General features: G+C 40.8%; 1 protein-coding gene across 1 annotated transcript in view; it reads left to right on the top strand.

Moving 5' to 3' along the window:
• The window catches only part of LOC311589894 (EGF-like and EMI domain-containing protein 1), a 689,354-nt gene extending 671,728 nt beyond the window's left edge, over positions 1–17,626 (top strand). The window contains exons 14-18 of the mRNA XM_084768621.1: positions 1,556–1,684; positions 10,769–10,897; positions 12,690–12,818; positions 15,272–15,400; positions 16,650–17,626. Of these exons, the coding sequence (XP_084624747.1) occupies positions 1,556–1,684; positions 10,769–10,897; positions 12,690–12,818; positions 15,272–15,400; positions 16,650–16,846 (713 nt within the window). The 3' untranslated portion in view covers positions 16,847–17,626. The remainder of the gene's footprint in view (positions 1–1,555; positions 1,685–10,768; positions 10,898–12,689; positions 12,819–15,271; positions 15,401–16,649) is intronic.
• Positions 17,627–22,116: the final 4,490 nt, after the last annotated feature.

Here is a 22,116-nt window from a genome sequence, read left to right as displayed (position 1 = left end):
TGTTTAGTGAATGTTAAAAGAGAAGAAAGATTCATCTTCTTCAAGTAGTAATTTAACGTTTAGTGGTCCTTAATACATTTTAGAAGGGAGGAGCACCTCAGAAGCACTGGGCACAGGAAGAATGCTGTGAGCGTGCCTATGCTTTGGAAGGAGGAAATAGCAGAGAGGATGCAGCACGTGTGTGTGTGTGTGTGTGTGTGTGTGTGTGTGTGTGTGTGTGTGTGAGAGAGAGAGAGAGAGAGAGGGGGGGGGAGAGAAGTATAACACTGTAGCAAAGGCAGAGTGGCAACCTTCAGAGTTCACTTTAATCTCCACCACACACAATTTGGTTTTTGTTCTGTTTTGTTTTTGTTTTTGTGTGTAATGATAGAAGGCAAAAGGAAGAAGACTCAACTACTTTCTAAGTCTGTGGGAAAATCTAAGTCTCCTAGGAACAACTATGGGTTTGAAGACAGGACACATGCAAAGGCTGTAAATTACAACTTAGGAGGAGAAAGGATATATTTCAGCTTACAGTTCCCAAAGGGGGCAGCCCACCATGACTCCAACAGGACCATGAGGCCAGCCTATCAGTAAGCCCAGAGATCACATTTTATCCACACACAAGAACCAGACCAGGGGGTGGGGGGCAGGGGGTGGGGGGCAGGGGGAGAGAGAGAGAGAAGGAGAAAGAGAGAGAGGGAGGGAGAGAGAGGGGGAGGGAGGGAGAGAGCACTATAGGATTTCAAAGCCCACCCCAGTGATAAATGTCCTCCAGCAAGGCTCTCCCTCCCAGACAGCACAAGCAACTGAGAAGCAAGTGCTAATACATGTGAGCATATGGGAAACATTTCTTCAAACCACAACACAGGACATACATGCATTGAGTTGAAAATAGAAAATAAAAAATGAAAGCCATCCTCTATGCTTGGTGCCGTTTGAATTCCTCCATTTATCAAACACACCAAGATAATTTTGATCATGACAAAATATATGTAATCAGTATGGAAAGGATGAATTTTAATTTGCGTAGGTTGTAAGAATGCTTCAGAAGGTGATGTCAGAGAAGCACAAAGTTAAGCATGATGATTTGTGAAGGGACAGCATCTCACATTACAACTGTCGGCACACACACACACACACACACACACACACACACACACACACATACACAAGTACGTATATATATGTGTACATATTCATATACACAGTGCATTATATACTTGTGGCAATATATAATATATTATATAAAATAAATACCTTATTATATATTGATTTAAATTATTGATGTACTATAAATATAATTTATATAAATAATTTATGTAACGTTTATAATTTATAACATTTATATATTATGTATTAGCAATTATCTATCAATGATCTGTTTGTCTGTCTTCCTATGTATCTACCTATCTGTCACCATCTTATCATATGTTTGAATCAGAAACTTGAAGACAACTAAAATCACCAACGATGACTAATGGAAATATGGTGTTAAGATAAGTACGGTCATGAGTTTGAAAAACGGAATGCTTCGAGTTACAGTAACACATGAAAAGTTGTTCTCCTGTAACAGGGTGCCCAGAAGACACGTATGGTCCAAATTGCCAAGAAACATGTAAGTGCCTGAATGGAGGTCAGTGTGGAATCATTCTTGGCACCTGTGCCTGCCCTCCTGGCTTCACTGGGGCAGACTGCAGCCAAAGTAAGTTACTCTTACATATTTTGGGGGGAGAGAGTATCCTTGTGTGTCATTTACTGTCTGGCTGGTGGCCTGGCCAGAAGAGCTGCTTGCTTCTGGACAAGAACAGATGAACCTCAAGATCAAAGGTCTTATTTCTTGCTCAAGGGTGGTTTAGAGTGCTCAGGGTGAGGCCTGTGCACTAGACGAAGCTCCGGGTCTCACTGGGGGAGGTAGAAAATGAGTTTCCACCTGGTGTTACAGTTTAGCTCTTTTAGAATGAGATTGCTGGTATAAGAAGGCAGTAGAAACTTGGGAGTTCCACAAACCCATGATGATACCAAAAGTGTCACAGCCCTTTGTCAAGCGACTGTGACAAGCCCACAGTGGAGGAAGCAGGTGGAAGCCAGGAACCAGCCAGCGGGCAGGACAGATGAGACTCAGGCCTGGCAGGTGCTTCATCAGCAGTGAGCACCAAGCTGGTGGTCCTGAAGCAGGCTTCAGTGATGGTCGAGGCAGTTCTGCCACTGCTACCTTGACTGCCTTGCCAGCAGCTAAGCCCTGGGCCTCCAGTGCTGATTCTTCCCCAAAATAAATGGAGTCTCAGATGGTCATGGTGGAGGAATGACGCAGCACTAGAGAGCAAGCCAGTCTTTATTTTTGTGAATCAGTGATGTATAAACCTTGGGCTGTGGGAAAGGGTTTGAGGGTGAGTGTGTTTGAACCCATGGAGCTAGAGTGCTAGGGATACTTGATTTACATGCAGTGGTAAAGTGCCTCATTTCCTCGTAGTAGCACAGGGTCCTATCACAAGAAGGAGAACACAGGACTTAATTAACCTATGAGTGGAGGAAGAACTTCCAGGTATTAAGGAAATCTTAAAATTTGCAGGCAAACAGATGGAACCAGACATAATCATCCTGAGTGAGTTAACCCAGATCCAGAAAGATGCACATGGTATATACTCACTTATAATTGGACACTAGCCCACATGGACGCCCTTTGAGAGTCTTCACTCAGAAGGGGATTAGGACAGATGCTCGGACTTGCTATTCAGACTTCGACCTTTAAAAGCAAGGTTCCACACTGTATATAATTCAGGCTGGCCTTGAACTTATGGCAATCATACTGTCTCGGCCTGCACTTACGTATGGAGAAGACAGGCTAACTATTCCTGTGTCTAATGTGTGTGGCAAAATATTCAAACTGGGTTTTAAGGGCTGCAGCTATAAGAGTGAATGATAGTGCAATGGTTTACTTGAGTGTTTATTATAGTAGCAGTAAATATAATCTGGCATAAATTCTAGGCTGAGGACTAGTAACGTCAGATATGGGGCTGAGGGTGGAAGTCAGCAAAACTAGCAAAAGAAGTCTTTCTGTCGTAAACTCTTGTTCCAAGTTAGGGTTGGAAAATACCTTAGGCAAGGTCAACATATGGATTTTTGAGTTCATAACATCAACCTTACCTGATGTTGCAGAATTTTATCTCTACTCAGCAATTGTATGGTCTATTCATTGAAAGGGAAATACTTCCATAAGCCCAAGTAACATAAGTTCACATTATAAAAAATATTAACATCAAGTGTAAGAGACAGAAAGCTGAAGATCCCTTTAAAATATGTGTGTTTGGATACTAAGAGTTTAGGGCTAGGAAGTGCATCTGATGTGACATCCGACCTGACATTTCTAAATACCTGGGGAGTTTCTACTTTCACCAAATAAGTAGATGAATTCATACCCTCTGATACCTCCGGGCTGGGTAGTGACGATTATGTAGTCACATAAAAGCCTAGTATCTGAACTCAGGCCCACTGGTGACCTTTTCAGAAGACAGAGGAGGCAATGAATAGAACAGAATAGAAGCTGGGCTAACAATATCTCGTTTTTAGGCAAGGGACTGGAGATTGGATTATGTAGTTTGGGACCCTTCATTTAGGTCATACTATCTCCAGTGATCATTAACTTCATGGCTAAAAGAGAGGGCACCATTAGCACAGTTCTAAAGTAAAAGTAAATGAGCTACAGAAACTCTCTCATTCATTTGTGCACAGGCATGTGTACTTGCATACACATACGCACATACACAGATACATATATGCACATGTACACACATACATACACATCTGCATGCACACAAAAATATACACATAAAAACATATACACATAAACAGATATATATTCATACATAAAGATACATATATATACACACATGTATACAAGAATACACGTGTATACATACACACAAATACATATGTATATATGCATACACTTATACACACATGCATGCACATACCACATACAAACACTTTCACAAGACAGATATGCACACATACAGATACTCATATATACAAACATATACACATACATGTGTAAACATACAAATACACATATACATACATACATACATACATACATACACATTCATATATCACACAAATATACTCACATATCCATACACACACACACACACACACATACACACACATGCACACCCTTCATTTAATGTCTTGCTAGAGTAGGAATAGTGAAGTTTGTGTTTATTCAGGCCATTAAACTGATGTGTGCTCAAGATACTCTCCAGGCTTGTGTTTCCCAGGCATGTGGCTGCTGCCTCTGACTTACATAGGATAATGTCCTCTGTTAATTGTCCTGTGAGAGCACCCCACTGTACTCATCATAAAAACTCAATGGGACAAAGTGTCCTATCCAGAGAGCTGATGACAGACGCCTACCGGACAGTGCTTGTGTCCCAGGCTGTCAAGTGATCTCTGAGTGAATGCCATCCCATAAACACTTCCTGAGGAAGGTTCTGGCTACCTCCTGTATGTTTGTTCTTCAAAGGGAGTCAGTTGGAGAAATGTCCCCATGAAAGACCATGTTCAAAAGCTATGGTCTCTGAACACTGGGAACACTCTGTCTAAAGGAAGCTGTGATCTTGTAGGAGCAATTTTCTCTGCCTTGACAGATTGGTAGGTTAGAGCCAAGTGTGTAGCCTGGCTCTGCCAAGGCCGAGGGCTTCTCATGGTTATTTTCACAGAGTTACCACGTAGCCCTCCTAGTCGGTTCTCACAGATGTTTCTTTTGTCTTTGTGTGTTGTCTGTCTTTAAGCAATCATCTCATTTCATTTTTGGAACAAAGCAAAAGAGATCAGTAAATACAAAGACATAGACAAACATCAGAAAATGGGAGCACTATATGTTAAGAGTACAAATAAAATTCCAGAAATGATTTTAAGAGGAAAAAATATTCAATATTTAAAAAAACATGTATATCCTGAAAGTACAACTACACACACTGTACACACACACACACACACAAATACACACATGTACACACACACACACACAAATACACACATGTACACACACACACACACACACACACACACAATGTGGTATGGCAAAATAAGACTGGAATGTGTTGCTTGTAATTTGTAAGTGAACTCTACCAGATGCTAGTTCTGAAATCAGGTCAGAATTATATATTCCTTGTTCTGGTCAGAACTCCTCTAGGAAGGTAACAGCTTGGGGCTTCCTACTTTGTTGTTTGTTTATTTCCAAGTGACCTTTTAGGTTGAAAATCAAACTGTAGGGAAGCCAGCAAGATACAGGGTTAGGAAAAAGAGCCGTGCGTTGGCAAATGTCTGAGAGTCTTGATTGGCATATGTTCAATAAGCAAAACAACCTTTGCATGCCTTTACTCCGCTCTGTTATGCGGCTTGTCCTGGAGATCTTGATGGGCCAGATTGTGTCCAGCAGTGTTCCTGCGGCTCAGCAAAGTGTGACCCAGTGTCAGGACTGTCCACCGGGCCTCATGGGTACAAGGTGTCAGCAAGGTAACAAAGGCTGTGACAGGCTGGCTGTGGGAGCATCCTTAAACTCACTTTAACTATCCAAAGCAATATATTTGCTGAATTATGGCCACACAACTGGGACAAGGGCTGCAGCATCATTTGTTGTACTTCCTCTTAAGTAAAGCTTTAATCAAACTGCAGTGCATTTGCCTGTTGCACTGTGGAGACGATGGCCTCTTAGGAGGCACCAGAAATTGGATATAAAAGTGAATGTGATTTACGCATACTCTTGACTAGGAGGAGCAGTTTAGGTAACACTGGATACACTTGGAAAACTTCAAAAACATATTAGAGATGTCAAACTACAAGATGAAAGAAACACAGCATCCTCCTCAACCCGCAGAAGCCTGCTGTGAGAAAAACAGGAGATAACAATGCAAACACAGTCGGTGTTGAAAACCAAGGACTTGCTTCTCTGAAGTCTTGACATTGATTATTATCATAATTAAAATTATAAACACAGAAGAATCCTTGAATCGGTGAGGCGAGAGCCGCAGCAAGAGTGCTGGCTATGGCTCTTAGCCGTGCCATCAGAGGTGACATTCCCTCTTGCTGTACTGGTAAGGACAGGAGTAACAGGCAGGCGGTGAGAGCATCATTAAATTCCCATGGACAACACATATAACAGAAAGGACATGAAATAAGCAATATCATATATGCAGCCTTATACAGACAGACTGGGACAGACTGGAATCTATATATGATTGCTAAATAGTCACGCACACATATGTATATGTGAACACAAATACACATATAAACACACATATTCATGAACACAAATACATGTATGTACACATACTTACACACACAGATGCATACATATTCACATATGTACATGTACGCATCCCCCACAACTTGTACATATGAGCTTCATTCTAGACGAAGAAACCTTCCAAGTTGTTGGTATGAGTTTTTGATCCCTGAAGCCACACTACCTCTTATGAAAACATCTGGTACATAAAGCTAGTCAATGAAACACATGGCCCATTTAAAAAAGAAAAAAGAAAACAAAGTATTTGGAGCTCTTCTTGGTTTTTAATGTTAATTCTCTAAGAAGGAAAAAAAGAAGATAAACCTGAAAAGCAAAACACGAGGAAACGAGAGCAGGAAGATTTGCACTTTAGAACACAGGAAAGGAACTGTTAGCCCAGCATTTCTCCCAGCATTAACGGAGCCCCACGGAAGAGGGTTTTCTATAAAATGCCATGGCAACGCAGAGCGGCAAGGGCTCAGAAAATACATTAGACAACAACACACAGAATGGACACTAAGCCGAGGAGCTCAGAAAACAATGAAAATGAAATGTAGATCCCACAGCATCTTGCACATGAAGGCATTGGGAAGAAAGGCGTGGGGTGAGCAGTGAGAGTGAGGAGGACGGACTAGCAGTGTGGAAATGATGGAGGGAGGGCTGGAAAACTGCGAGAGAACGACGTTCAAATACATTCCTCAGAAACGCAAGGTTGATTAAAACCCTGTGTCCTGGGAACTCTGCTAAGAATAAGAAGCCACCGTGAACGTCACATAGCGGTGCTCAATGCTGGCATATGCTTAATCAATGTCTGTTCATATCGTGGGGGAGAAAATGTGATCCAAGTATTTTATTCACAGCTAAGCTGTTTTTTTCAAATATAGCGTGGTGGCAAATCAACAGCTATTTTTAAAAGTAAAATGCTACTAGAAAGTGATATCTTTAACTTTTAAGGAACAACTAAAAAATAAGTCTGAGCAACAAATCAAGTAATAAAAAGCTGAAGTAAGAGGACAGTAATATTAAATACAGTTTAACTGGTGCCAAGTTCACGACAACTGTATGCAGTATGGCTGCACGGCACGGAGAGATGTTATAAATTATAGCAATGTGGAGGATTTATCAAATGTGAAGGATCTACAAACTGAGAGAACACAGTGAGAGTATATGTCTGCTGGCCTTCCTTCGCTAACGTTTATAGTGCAGGAGGCAGGAATCTGTATTAAGACCTGGATTAAGTATGACAACTCGCATATCTTAAATGCAAACTCTTTAAAGTTTAATTTTAAATAGCAAATTTTAGAATTTTGAATGTTATAACTGAGAAAATAAGAATAAAATTCAATCAACGAAAGTTGGAAGAAAGAAAATAGAATTATCTTTATTCCAGCAGCAGCAGCACTGGAGTGCCAACAGGACAGACTTTTTTTTTTTTTTTTGAATTTTGTTTTGTGACACTGTTTCTCTCTGTTGCCTCGGCTGTCCTGGACTCACTTTGTAGGCCAGGCTGGCCTCAAACTCACAGAGATCTGCCTGCCTCTGCCTCCCTGAGTGCTGAGCTGAGAGGCATGTGCCACCATGCCCAGCTAGCATGAACTTTCTTAATACTCCCGAGATTATAAGACTCCATTACACAGCAATGACACATTCACTGTTCTCTCAGGTACAGAAAATAAATGATACAGAACATGACTCATAAGAGAATCTAAACTCATGGGTTTCACAAAAGTGGTTATCATAGGCCAAGGTAGTTGTATCCAAATGGAAGAGGAATAGGGCCACATTGGTCATAGGACACATATACTTACAGGTAGGTGTAAGGAATCAGTCAGAAACATTGGGTTGGTGCTGGGTGCTATTGCCAAAATGAAAAAACAAGCTCAGGTTTTAGTAACATACCTCAAACATCATGGTTTAGAGTATTGGTTGAAAACCTCCCATAGACCCTAGTATTTAAATACTTGGTCCTTTGGGAGTAGTTTTGAAAGAGTGGCCTTGCTGAAGGAAAGATGTCACTGGAGGTGGGCTTTGAGAACTTAAAATCTTGCCCTATTTCTAGTTTTCTTCTCTCTGTTGTCTGTTCCTGTCACAAGGCATAAGGCTTGTCAACATGCCCCTGAGTCTTCCTGCTGGGCTCATCCCTCTGAAACTGTAAACCAAAATAAACCTCGTCTTCCAAAGGTCCCTTTTGATTATGATATTTACCGTATCAACAGAAAATTACCAACAGAAAAACATGTTATTGTACCTACTTTTAAGAACATAGAAAAGATGATAGACAAGCAGGCAGGCTGACATACAGATAGATGGATAGGTAGATGATAGATAGAAAAATAGATGATAAATAGATGAATAGATAGATGATAGATTATATATAGATAGATGAATGATAGGTGATAGAAATAGAGAAATAGAAAGATAGATGATTGATAAGTAATAGATTATAGGTAGATGGATAGATAATAGATAGATTATAGATATGATACAAACATAGTTTCAGCCCTTGGATCAATTCAAAATAATTAAGCAAAGTGACCCACACTTGTAGTCTCAGTTCTGAGTAGATCAAGAGGAGGCGATGCCTGGACCTTGCTGGCCAGTCAGTCTACCTTAATCTCAACCTTCAGGCCGAAGAGAAATATTATCTTACAAAGCATGAAGGATGGGTCCTGTAGGACAATGCTTGGGCTTGACCTCTCTTCTCCATACACACATGCATTGAAGTAGCCAAGAACCAGCACACGCATGTGTGCCACACAGTCACATGCATGTGCATGCACACAGACACACACACACATACATTCTATAACTATAACTGTTATCTGCCAAACAAAATTTAAAATCTCCCTTTATTTGACCACCAAAGGCTGCTCTTTTATCAGATCTATGTAGGGAAATGCCTCTGCTGGGTTCAACCTCATGCTCAGTCTATACTTAGCGCAAACCTCATACAAATATCTCTCTCTCTCTCTCTCTCTCTCTCTCTCTCTCTCTCTCTCTCTCTCTCTCTCTCTCTCTCTCTCTGAGTTTATGTGTTTCTTTGTGTGCCTGGGTGAGTGTTTTTACTTTGTGTTTGTTTTTCTCCCTTTAAATCCATCTAAATTTTATTTCTGCTAGCTGGAATTAAAAAACAAACAACAAACAAAAGATAGTTCTGGCATTCAAATTAAAAGAAGGCTTGGTTAGAGGTTAGGTGTTTGAAATTTGAGTCTTGACTTCTGGTCTTATTGGTTATCTAAGACTGTACAAGGCTTAGTCTGCAAGCTTCAGTTTTTCCATAAGAAAATTAAGAACACTGTTACCCACATCACAGGGGTGTTTGGGAGCATTAAATGAGATAATCCATGTGTGAAATATCATTATGTAAAAGCTCTATAAACTAGAGGTTATAAATGGTAGGCCTTTGGCCAAATCTAGCCACAAATGTGTTTGAATTGGCTGCAGAATATGCCTTCCATGGTGTTATAAAATAATTTTAATTAGTTGCCAACTTTCAAAGATTGGAGAATTTCATGTAATATATGGATATTGAGTTTTCCTTAAAAATCACATTAGATGGTAGTATGGGGCCATATTTTTATGACAAAACCAATTAAATATGAAAATCATCCACATGTTTCAGGGGTTCTGATCTCACATTGATAGTGCCTCCTACCACCCCTTGGCATTCCCCTGCCATGGGTAGGAAGGTCCTTATGCTGGCTTCTTCTCATTCATCAGTGTCTCAACTGCTGTTGGCAGCACATCTGGTTATTGCCCTTCTCTGCTAAACAGTGAAGCACCAAAATAGTAAGGAAATACCTGGTCTTCTTTCCTCACTATCAATTTCTGAGCGATTCTATAAAGTACTCCCTATTATTATTTACTTTTTCTATTGCTGTGACAGCATATTCTGACCAAAGCAACTTAAAGGAGAAAGTTTTCCCTGGCTCACAGTTCCATCCTACCTGGAGGGAAAAGCCAGGATGGCAGGAGCTTCGGACAACTGGTCCCATTGTATCCGTCATCAAGAAGCAGAGGCCTGTGAATTTTACTGCTCAGCTTGCTTGCTCGCTTGCCTTCAGTGCAAACCAGAATCCACACTAAGAGATCCGTGCCACTCTAATCAATTAGCCTAGTAAGGATAGTCCCTCACAGGCAGGGACAGGCCTAACCCAGACTAAATAATCCCTCCCAGGTGTGCCTAAAGGCTTGTCTTCCGGGTGACTCGGGATCTCTGAAGTTGACAAGCAGTATTAACCATCCTGACCTGAGTTACTGGTGACTGTTCAACAGGCAAGCTCTAAGTGCCAGTGTCCTCAGCACACGGGACCAGCCCAGTAAATGTTTATGGAGTGAGTGTGGAGCAAATGAATGAGCCCAGGGCAGTGCACACCCAGGTGATTGATTGTCTTAATCCGAAGATTTTTCTGTTCCTTCTGCTGTCTTCATATAGAAACTATCTCAAAGGAAAAAAAAAAACAATGTCGAATCAAGACATATTAATTTAATGTTTTTCTCTAGCTTGTCCCCAGACAAGATATGGCACCGACTGTGAACTCAAGTGTAAGTGTAAGAATGGTGGACTTTGCAATCCTGTGGATGGACGCTGTAGCTGTGGCCTTGGGTGGACCGGGGACTCCTGTGAGAACGGTAAGCTGATGGCTCCCGCCAACCCCCACGGAGTACACTTCAGGGCTCACTGTAATGGGGTGATGGGTAGAGGCCTTGGAAGAAGCCGTTTTCCAATAACCTGTTTATAATTACAGTCAAATTCCCAATAAGATTGTGCAAATATTGATCATTAACTGGTTTCTGGAATATCACAGAAAAACTCTGAAGCCTCTTCAGAAATTGAAATAGTATTGTTGGCAACAAAGTCCCCTGAGAACTCAATTCCACTTTCTACCCTAAAGCCCAAAGCCATTGTGGACGTCAAATCAGATGAGCCATGAAATCTTAAGTAGAGGCTGAAGAAGCCCACACTGAAGACTTGACAAATGGGCGGAATACGCTGGTCTTGGGGACAGAAGTGGAGTTGTGTCCCAGAACTGGCAGACCACGCCTTTAATCTCAGCACTATGGAGACTGAACAGGAGCTGGGATTCCAGATTAGCCTTGGCCTCATAGCAAAATATGAAATATGAGACGGCTACCCCCTATTTTCTTACACTTGAGGGGTTTTCTTGTTATTATTTATTTGTTCTTCCAAATGCATGTTATAATCAGTCTCCTAGGGAAAACATGTTGCATGTTTTTGTTGTTTCATTGCACTTGGAGTTTACTCTGGAAAGGATTACATTCTTAGGTTAACCCCTTGTTGGTCAAGGACAAACTCAGTCCATATTTTGTTCCAGGTTCTACTTTTCAACAGTCACATTAGGATATTTAATTTGTGCTATCCTTCTATATTTTAGTGAATTTACTGTACAAGGCCTTTTCCTCATCTACGCAATTAACAATATGAGTTTTTCTCTTTAAGTCTGAAAGCGTATGTGATGTAATATTAATGAATTTACAATACTGAGTGGCCTTGAATTCCAATAATAAATACCATATGACCATAATTAACTATTTCATAAAGGGCTATTGGATTCTATATAGCTATATATTCTATGATTTTGGCATTGATATCCAAGAGAAAAATGGAGTTGCTTTTATGCAACCTTTTCCAGTTTTAAAAATGATGTTTCATGAACTCAATAAAAATATTTGAAATTTTCCTTCCTCTTTCTGAAATACTCTGGAGTACTCTGGCTCAATAGTGGAAGTTTGTAGATTCCCTGTGACTCTGTAAATAGTGTATTCTTCTTTCTTTTTTACTCATTCAAATGTGTGAACTGTGTTACCTCACTTGCCTTATTTGGTTTTCTGCCTCAAATTAGGACAGCTTTGGTAAGTTGTTTTTATAGTGCTTCCCATGTCATTGCAGCTTGGAATTTTATTTGTATTATGATTTTCATATTTGCAAATTGGATGGTCATTTTCTTCACCTTAAAAAAAACTTTCAGTGTGTGTGTGTGTGGGGGGGGTGTTTTGCCTGCATGCATATCTGCGCAGTGGAGGGTAGGGAAGGGAATTGGATCCCCTGGAACCTAGTTACAGATGGATTTCAGCTACCATGTAGGTGCTGGGATTCTAAACCTCAGACCTCTAAAAGAGCAGCTAGTGTTGCTAACCACTGAGCCACCACTCCAGCCCCCATTAATAATGTTCTGTGTTTGTGCTTTGTTTATTTTCAAGTTATTGGGGTGGAACCCAGCTCCATATGCATGGTAAGCATGCCCTCCTCACCCTAGCCTGTGAGTTCTCCATCTTATTTGGGTTATATAATGGTATATGTTTTCTCATTTCTTCATTAATGACAGCTTTTTTCTGTCTTTTAAATTATTAATTTTTAATTGCTTTTTGACACACCCTAATATTCTGGTGTTTTCTTCCTCAGCATGTTCTCCTGGTAATTATGGCCCAAACTGCATGTTCAATTGCACTTGTTGGAACGGTGGCATTTGCAATAGGTTTTCTGGAGGCTGTGAGTGTCCTGACGGGTACTATGGACAAAGCTGTGAACATGGTAAATGATGGAAGCTGCTGTGTCTACTATGTGTGTGTGTGTGGGGGGGGAGGGTGTTCCAAGCTTCAAAATGACTTTAAATCACAGAAAGAGGACAATTACACAAGCTTTTAGTGTACATTGAATGTAAGTGAAGCAAGTTCCACAGAGCAAATTAAAATTTTAGATTTTAATAATTGCCATGAAGAGAAGCATTTGGACTTTAAAATTCTTTAGGCTTTTCTGTCAATAACTGTCTTCACAATTCCATTGTCACTTGGAGATGCACTTGGCAGGGAGACACCTATGAACCACCTATGAGTCTGTCTAAGCAAAGTGGCTCTCTTCCCAGCTGCCTCTGGGCAGCAGTAGATGAACTCGCTGCTTCTAGTCTGTGTTAGCCGTGACTTGACTTTGAAAGATCTGCCTTCACCGTCTCCTTCAAAACACTTTCTAATAGTGTTGCTTTATTTGCACTCATTGTTTTCAGCTAAAGTTGGAAAACAAGAGGCGTAGACAATGACTTGGCCCCTGAGCGTCCTGATGGACAGTATCACTCAGAGATTAGCATGGGAGACGACAGACTCTAGAATTTGTCCCAGACAGCCTACCTCTGCCAGCTTTGCCATCTGCATAGGCGCTAATAAAGGGTGTCACGAGGGCTAAATAAGAAAGCACTTGTAAGCACTGAGCACGGAGGCGAACCCCAAAAGCTTGGTGGGTATCAGTTACTTAGAATGCAAAGGTTTTCTTTCCAAATTGTCTGACTATTAACCACGAGCCATTTCTTTTTTCATCCTTAAGAATACAAATGAGCATCAACAAGCATTGGGGTTATCTGAATTCTTGTAACTAATCTGATGCTTTACGGCTGAGAATGCAGAATCAGACATTTTGTGATTTTTTTTCTTTATTTCCTGTGCTTTGTTTTCAAAATTGAAGTAAGGGGTGAAGGAGAGGGGGAAGTACATATTCAGAACCTATTACTTTTACACTGCTGGCCTATGGAGGAAGGTTTCAGAAATATCACCAAGATGCAGTAACAGAGAGGTGTGGGTATGTTGCTGTTTTTTCAGGAGAAAGGCATCGGCACTGGTATACGGGTAGGGTGGTAGATGGATAAGCCGGTGTCTTAGTCACTTTCCATTGCTGGGCTAACGTGCTCCCATAGAAGCAGCCCAGGGAAGGCTTGGTTTGGCTCACAGTTGAAGGTGCATCCATTACAGTGGGAAGGCATAGCTCAGGACTATGTGAGGGAATTTTACAAAATAGACAAGAAGTGACTACATGGCAGATAAAATTCAAGTAAGGAAATGGAAGTCTTTTATCCTCAGTCAAGTGTGGCTCCTGATACTGTGACTTGAGCATCTCTACAGGAAGATAATTTTATTCTACAAAGAAATGAATTGGGTTGGCACTCACAGCTCAGGGGGCAAAAGCAGTATTCCCTCAGGTATTCGGCCACAAAAAATACTGATCTTTTCCAAACATGGAGGTAAGACAGTGAGTTCTGGACTTCTGAGATAATTCTGTTTTGTACTTGAGAGGATACTCAAAGAAATACTTCAGAGATTAAATCCCACAGACTGCAAAGCCCAATGCACCCAGAAGGTGTCAATCTGTTTATACAATATATTGTTCACTTTTTCCATTCTCTTTGTCCTTCTTTTTCATCTTCCCTTCCATGTTTCCTTCATGCTCAGCCCATGGGAGTCCACTACCAGGACTTCAAATACAAAGGTCACATAAATCATTTTTCACACACAGTGTTTGATTTAAGAAATTTAATTTAATATTAGTATCACTATATTTAGCCAGCATGAGAAGTTTAGAGATTGCGATCTCAGAACTATGTTTAGATGTCTTAATTTCTTTTCTTTTTGTGTGAATAAGAAATTGAGAGGTGGAAGTATTTATCTTGGCTCAGAGTCCCCCAGAGATGCTGTCTGTCAAGCAGGGTAGCGATCTGGGATTAGTCAATCAAAAAGAAGGAGGCTGGCTCCTCATACTGTATCTACACTCAGGAAGCAGAGTGTGAACAGAACGTGGAACCAGGCTATAAAACCTCAAGGCCTGACCTCAGTGGTCCTCCAGGTGGTTCTGCCTCCTAAAGATTCCACAGTTTTTCCAAACAGTTCCACCAAGTTGAGACCAAGTGCCCAAATCTGTGAGCCTATGGGGACTTTTCACCTCTAAACTACAACAGGAGGGTTGTGGTGCCATCTTTAGCCAATTATAGTACATCAAAGCAAAATGCCCTTTGGACAATATTTTGGATCTTCTCCTGGGCTTTGCTAGTCTAGACAATAACATCGACCCATTCCTTTTATTATTAATCTTTTGTTTGATTCCCTCATACATCTTGTTCTCTCGTTTGGTCTAGGTTTTAGACTTGATAAACCCATGAACTAGAATATGTCTTAATTTTTTCTGCTATTTCCTTTTTAAGTTAAAAATACATTTCTGTCTTCTAGAATGTCCTCCTGGATTTCATGGCTTTAATTGTGTTCACACCTGTGACTGCCAGAATGGAGCCAGTTGTGATGTAGGAAGTGGACAGTGTGTTTGCCCAGCAGGTTTCCATGGCAACCATTGTGAAAAAGGTATAGCCAGGGTATTTTAAAGCACATGTCTGTAAGAATTCTCTGTACGCATAAGGCCTTCTGATCTATTGTGGAAAAAACTGTCAAAAATTGTCACTTAAGATCTCAATTTATACATTACACTAGATGGAATATATTCAGCAGCTGGTATAATCTGATTCTTCTGTTCATACAGTTGGTCAAAAATATTATTCTCTCATGCAATTGCTTAATATCTCAAAATGAAAGCTTTAAGCCAGTGTAGGCAAGGATTACACCTCTGGGTAAGAATAAATACTTCATGAAATACATAGCACAAGAATGTGACATAAATGTCTGGCTTTGTGGTGTTGGAACAGATCAGAGGAGTTTATGTAAATATTTAAAGACAGGAATTGGACATTTATCGTAGAGTAAGCCCAGCTATGAATGTAAATGAAATATGAAAGTGAAAATCAGGACTAATCAGCTTAAAACACAGTATCACAAAGTCTTAAAAGATGGATCCAATCAAAATGCTGCTGGACACCCAAGAGCCTCCCTGTGGTCCCATGAAACACAGACTTCTGTGCAGAGTTATGACAATGACGATGAAGATGTTATAGGGACAATGGTAGCAATCCTATAGGGTGAATCAAAATCTCTGCATGTGAATTTTTCAGTAGTCCATCTGTATTTTAAGATATTACCACGCTTCACATATTTTCTCTTTTGTTCACCTTTTATCCACTTATTATTTGTGTTTCAATAAGATAGAAACTATTATCTGCTTATTTCTGTGTTAAATTCACAAAATACAGGCAGACATGCTACACACACTGTTCTGGGGAGACAAACAATACGTTACATCCTAGGCGAAGTAGTAATGGTTGTACACGTAGGCTGATTCCTTAAAATTTTTCAGAAAAGCTTACTTACATTCTAGAATATTATAAACTACTGTCAAAATAATCACATTTTGAGAAATGGGTGTCCAGTCCATTAGACATTGGACCTTACTTCTGAGAATTCCCAATATGTCCTCTCATATTCATTTGATCACCTTTGCCATCTTTTACTGAATCTTGAATATATCTGTTTAATATGAATTGACATATTCCCTCAGATATTCATACACAAAATTTTTATCTTTACTAAACCTGGAGGCAAGAAAGAGTCTTCTGGACTTACTAAGATAACTCTATTTTCTACTTAGGAGGGCATCCAGAGCAATGTTGCATTCATAATAATGCAAGGGGTTAATATTTTCATTTTTCTCTATTCTCCATAGAATGTCCACCCGGACTATTTGGGGACAACTGCCATCAACATTGTGACTGTGAAGGAGAAAGTTCTTGCCACTCAATCACAGGAAAATGCCTCTGCCCTCCAGGGAGGACAGGAGCCAGATGTGAAGCAGGCATGACCAAAACACCAGGTGACACAAGGAGCTACAGACACCTGAGTGTTGGAAATGGCACTCTATAAACAAAAACTGCCCAGCAATGCTGCCTATTGGCTTCAGTTTGCAGATCCATGGGTTGTAGGATTGTAGCTGTTATGTCATAGGCACTCCATACCAATAGTTTGGTTAACAGAATTCCTTGAAGGGACACAGAGAGCAGGAAGGGAATTCCAAAAAAACCCACTATAATACAAGTGGACTCTATCTTCATCCATGTAGTAGTCTTGAGATCCAAGATCCCAGATGGTCTTTGGGGGTTAATATTCATACTTTGTTTCCCCCTACTCACAGAAAGAATGACCTAGGATATATAAAGTTATGATAACTGAGCAACTGTGCAAAGTACACGGGAGAATGGGTTGGATCAGGTGGTGACTGATCACCCAGAGTGTGATTGGATGGGTGCTTCCTAGGTCAAGACCCCCACATAGTCTATTTAATTTCAGAATTTACTTTGCTTATCTTTAGAAGGGCAGGATTAAGGTTACATGTTCTGCAGATCCCTTCCTACACTCGTCATCCACAGTCTTGTGGCCTCGGTTGTGGTGAGAAAGCTATGCTAGCCTTGCAGGCTTCAGAAGATTTCTGTTCACCCAGCGTCACTTCCCATCCCAGCTCTCTTCTCAGCAGTATCAATAACAGCCTCTTTCCTGGAATGCAAGGCAGCATTCTAAAAGCTCTGCCTTCCTTTAATTCACACCACAATCCCTAGAGGTGTGTACGTTACTATTCCTGTTTGATAAGGTAGGATACTGAGGACCTGGATTAAAAGATGTGTGTGTGTGTGTGTGTGTGTGTGTGTGTGTGTGTGTGTGTGTATTAATTGTAAACTGACACATATTTATGTATATATATGTGTGTGTGTGCGTATTAATTGTAAACTGACACATATTTATGTGTATATATATATATATATATATATATATATATATATATATATATATATACATACATATGGGGGTGTGCTTTGAATAGATTCTGGAACATGATAGATACACCAACAAGGATTTGCTGAGAGAATTCTTACATCTTTGGAGACACAGTAGACAGAAGTAGCTGAACCCTGCAATATCTGAAATTATTCTGTCAGAACAAATATCTATGATGCATATGGCATCCACAGAATGGTCACTAGAAGAGGCAGGCCTATAGCATTTTGGGGCTCACCTGCATATTGAGGAAAACCACCATGTTCATTGGGTGCCCATAATGCGCTATGCATAAGTCCCCTTACTGTTGTCACCTTTCTTGTATTATATGCACAAGTCCCCTTACTGCTGTCACTTTTCTTGTATTATAGAGTAGAAAGATGAATTCAACAACAGGTAACGAGGCTCAGTTACTTGTCTATGTTACATAGCAAGTAAATGGCAGATTTGAGATTTTAGGCAGAGTTTCTCGTGTTCCATCTTAGCACCATCTTTTAATGGTCTTTTTATACTGCATCTCTCTTGATGAAAACCTTGGAAGAGTTGATTTTGCTTATCTGTTTGCACTGTAAGACACAAGAGACATGAACTTCAGGCCACTGCCTAATTTAATGGAATATCTACCTATTCCAACTCACGTGATACACTTTCCTTCCTCTGTGCTCACTCATAGTTATTGACGGTCATATTGGATAATAGAAACTGTCCATCACTGCACACGTTTCTAATTGATGACACTTGTGATCATTTAAAGCTAACTCCTTCTGCCTGAAAGATGGCTTAGTGGGTAAAAACATAAGGTCTGACAACGTAAGACCTATTTCTGGATGCAGGTGAAAAGACAGATACCAAGTGTGTATCTGTAATCCCAACACGCATGCAAAATGGGAGACAGAGATAGGACGATCACTCCAAAGCATGAGGACTACCTAATCTGACCTCTATGGTGGCACAAACAAGAGAGACCATGCTTCAGAAAGAAGTGCAAAGGCAGGGACAGATTCTTACAAATTGTCCTGTGACCTTAACGTGTGCTGCCGTGGGTGCCATGGGGGCACACAGGTACTCACACATACGCAGCACATGACAATACTATCAGGGCAAGCAAGAAGGCATCTTGGGTAAAGGCAATTGCTGTCCATCCTGACATCCTGGGCTCCGGTCCTAGTCTTACATAGTAGAAAGTGAGAAATGACTCTGCCAAGTTGTTCTTTGACCTTAAATCATGTGTGTCCTATCCACCAGACACACACATATATGCACACACGGGGGAAGGGTGGAGTGTAAACAAATTAAAATGTAATTTAAAATATTAAAACTATAAAATAATACTAAGTACTAAGCCATAGGAACTTGTGGTCATTAGGAGTCAAGGTATAGGCTCACCCTGCTTTCTGTGGCCTAAGAGCTGTGTCACAAAGCCTCTTGCTACATATGAGGAAGTGACAACAAGACATGGTTCAGGAGTGGTACTGTATCTGTTCTCCACAGGAACTTTGAGAGTCCTTCTTGTTGGGGGCTCTTGAGGCACCAAGCCTAGACAGATGTACTACAAGGTCTTTTATTTGCATTTTTATTTTCAATTAGTTACAGTTCGTCTGCAATATTAACTGTGAGCAGCTGTGTCTACGCAGGCGCCATAAAGATAAAAGGGCTCATTTTAACTTAACTCTGGTAAAGGGCCTATTAAACAGCCATAATATTAATTCATAAAAGAATGTAACAACTTTTTATTGGATCATTTGCCCCTCCCCTTTGGTAAATTAACATTTGCAGACATTCAAACAGATGTCTTAAGTACACATAGTTATTAACATGAAAATGTGGTATTTTTATAAATTAAAATCAGATTCTCCACTGCTCCAGAGAGATCCTGACTAATAACTCTTTTGAAAAAAAAAAATACGTAGTCTTACCATCAAACGACATAATCTTGTAAGACTCTGGATGGAGCTAGTGTGTTGGGCTAACTTTAAAATGATGTATTGTTTTTTCTTTAATTTTGCACAGAGCTAAAATTTAAAGAAAAAAATTCATCTTGTCTTTATTAAGTTTGTTTATTGTATACAAACGTGAGCATGTGTGATGATATGGAGGGCGTCATATTAAGGTCAAAGGAAAACTTCAGGAGTCCTGGGATTCGAACTGAGGTCATCAGACTTGGCAACAGGAACCTTTAAGGCCTAAGCCACTGCACTGGCCCCAAGTGCATTTGTAAGCGGCATCTACACATTGCTGGCCCAGGGTCCTCCTGAATGAATACTTTGCTCTTCTGTTTAATGCTGAGCCATCATGAAAATAGTTAGCTGAAGCATTAGTTTATGTTTCTGCTTCATGTTTAAAATCTAATAGAGCAAGACAAGAAAGCTACAGCGCGTTTTGATTTGCATTTATAATACAAGTGGGGGGGGGGGAGGGAAACCAGTAGTAAAAGAGTCATGTAGAACTTGTGAAAGGTTAGGGAGATGGCTCAAGTTGTAAGTCAATAGTACATTTGCACAAGCCTGAGGACCTAAGTCTCCAGAACCTGCACCCAGTAGATGTGTGGCCAGAAAGTGGCCGTCTGACCTCCACTGGCTGATTATGGCATACGAGCAACCACATTTGCACACATATCATTCACACGCACATGCACACATGCACACACAGACACACAGACAACGAATAAAACTTTTTTTTTTAAATGCATGAGGGACCAATCTTTAGCATATTATAAGAGATATCAGAGCAATAAGGGCACATTAAAAAAAATGTCCCACCAGGCTCAACTTTTCCTCTAGTACCACATCTTTGTGTTTATGTTGCTATTTCCAAGTGTTTTCATTCCTTAGTTTTCGGCTCCTTATTTATACTAAGTTCTCTGGACATGCTTGATGTTTCTGGCTTCACATGGGTAGGCAAAGGAAAAAGGAGGGTTTGGTGAGCACTCAGCAACTCAGCTGTCACTTTGCAAGAGTATGACAGCAGCCACGGACCACATCAAAGCCACTCACTTCACTCAGGCACGGGAGAGCGTCCCTCATTGTCTGGCCCACCTTATAGGTATTTGCCGAAAGCAAGTGAAGTAATGTGTTAACAGCCCCACTTGCAAATTATTTCTTTTATACTTTTGAGATTATAATGTAATTGCATCATTTCCTCTTTCACCTCCCTCCCTGGAATCCTTCCCATACGCCATTGCCTTGCTCTCTTCCAAAGTCCCGCTTTTTACCCTGCAGACCAGGGGGACCGCTATGGTAACAAAATCGAGTCTCTTAAATTTTTGTAAGTTGTGATTCTTATAGGAAGTATGAATCTTCTTTGTTTCGGAGCTTGGGCAACATGCTCTCCTTGCCCTCCATCCTGCAGAAAATGAGTGTGCTCAGTCTGCCCCAACTCTCTCCTGGACAACGGGCTAAGTGCCCACAGTTGGCTGCCCCTGTTGAGTCCTCTCTCCTTAAATAGATTTGGTAACACTTTGCTCCCCCCCTTACTCCCAAACTCTTGGTGGGCACAATACAATTCAACATACAGATTCTTTGGGTCATTTTTAGCACATATACAGCACCAGACACACTGGGGATCTATGGCCCCTTAGACAGATTTTAAGAGACAAGAGTTGAATATAAAGCCATTTCACTTTCAACAGCACAAGCACACAAAATCATGCTTTTAACCTAAAGAAAAACCTCCCACATTGTACATTCGGAGTGAGCGTTGACTCTTTCTGACCCCAGGCAGCTAATCCATTTCTGTGTCCTGCACAGTGCGGCTGCTGTAAATGTTATGGAGTAATCAGTTTCCGAGAAGGCACTTTAGAAATAGAAGTTGCTGTCCTCACTTTCCCGCTTTCCAATTTTCTGAATAAGGCCCTCCTCCCTCCCCTCCCCCCTCCCCTCCCCTCCCCTCCCCTCCTCTTTTCCGCTGAGGGACTTTCTTGCTTTCATTACATAACATGTTAGTAGAGGGGAAAGGTTCCATAGACGAAAACAGATTTTTTTTTTCCTCCTAGACTCTCATTATCTCGTTCAGGTCTAAGAAATGATAGTGTATTTGAGAGAATATTTGAATTATTTTGTTTTTTTTCTTTCCCTCCCTTCCCCTCCCCCCCCCCCCCCCCCCCCAGAATGTAAGGCAGGCAGCTATGGGCCAGACTGCCTGCTGCTGTGTGAATGCTCCCAGGGAGCCAGCAGCAACCTTGTTAATGGCAGCTGTGCTTGTCCCAGGAGGAGAATGGTCCCCACCTGTAAGGAGAATGGCTTGGCTCCTCCACAGTCTAACACCCACAGCTCTTCTTCGGAAGGTGAATAGAATCTCAGAGCAAGTGGTTCCTCGGAGGCTTATCATCTCAACTCTGGCAGGGAAATCAACACTCAGCAGTCTCC

This window comes from Acomys minous (genome assembly GCF_964271855.1).
Source record: "Acomys minous genome assembly, chromosome: 19".
In the NCBI taxonomy this organism is placed as follows: Eukaryota; Metazoa; Chordata; class Mammalia; order Rodentia; family Muridae; genus Acomys; species Acomys minous.
This window is presented reverse-complemented; position numbering and strand designations above follow the sequence as displayed.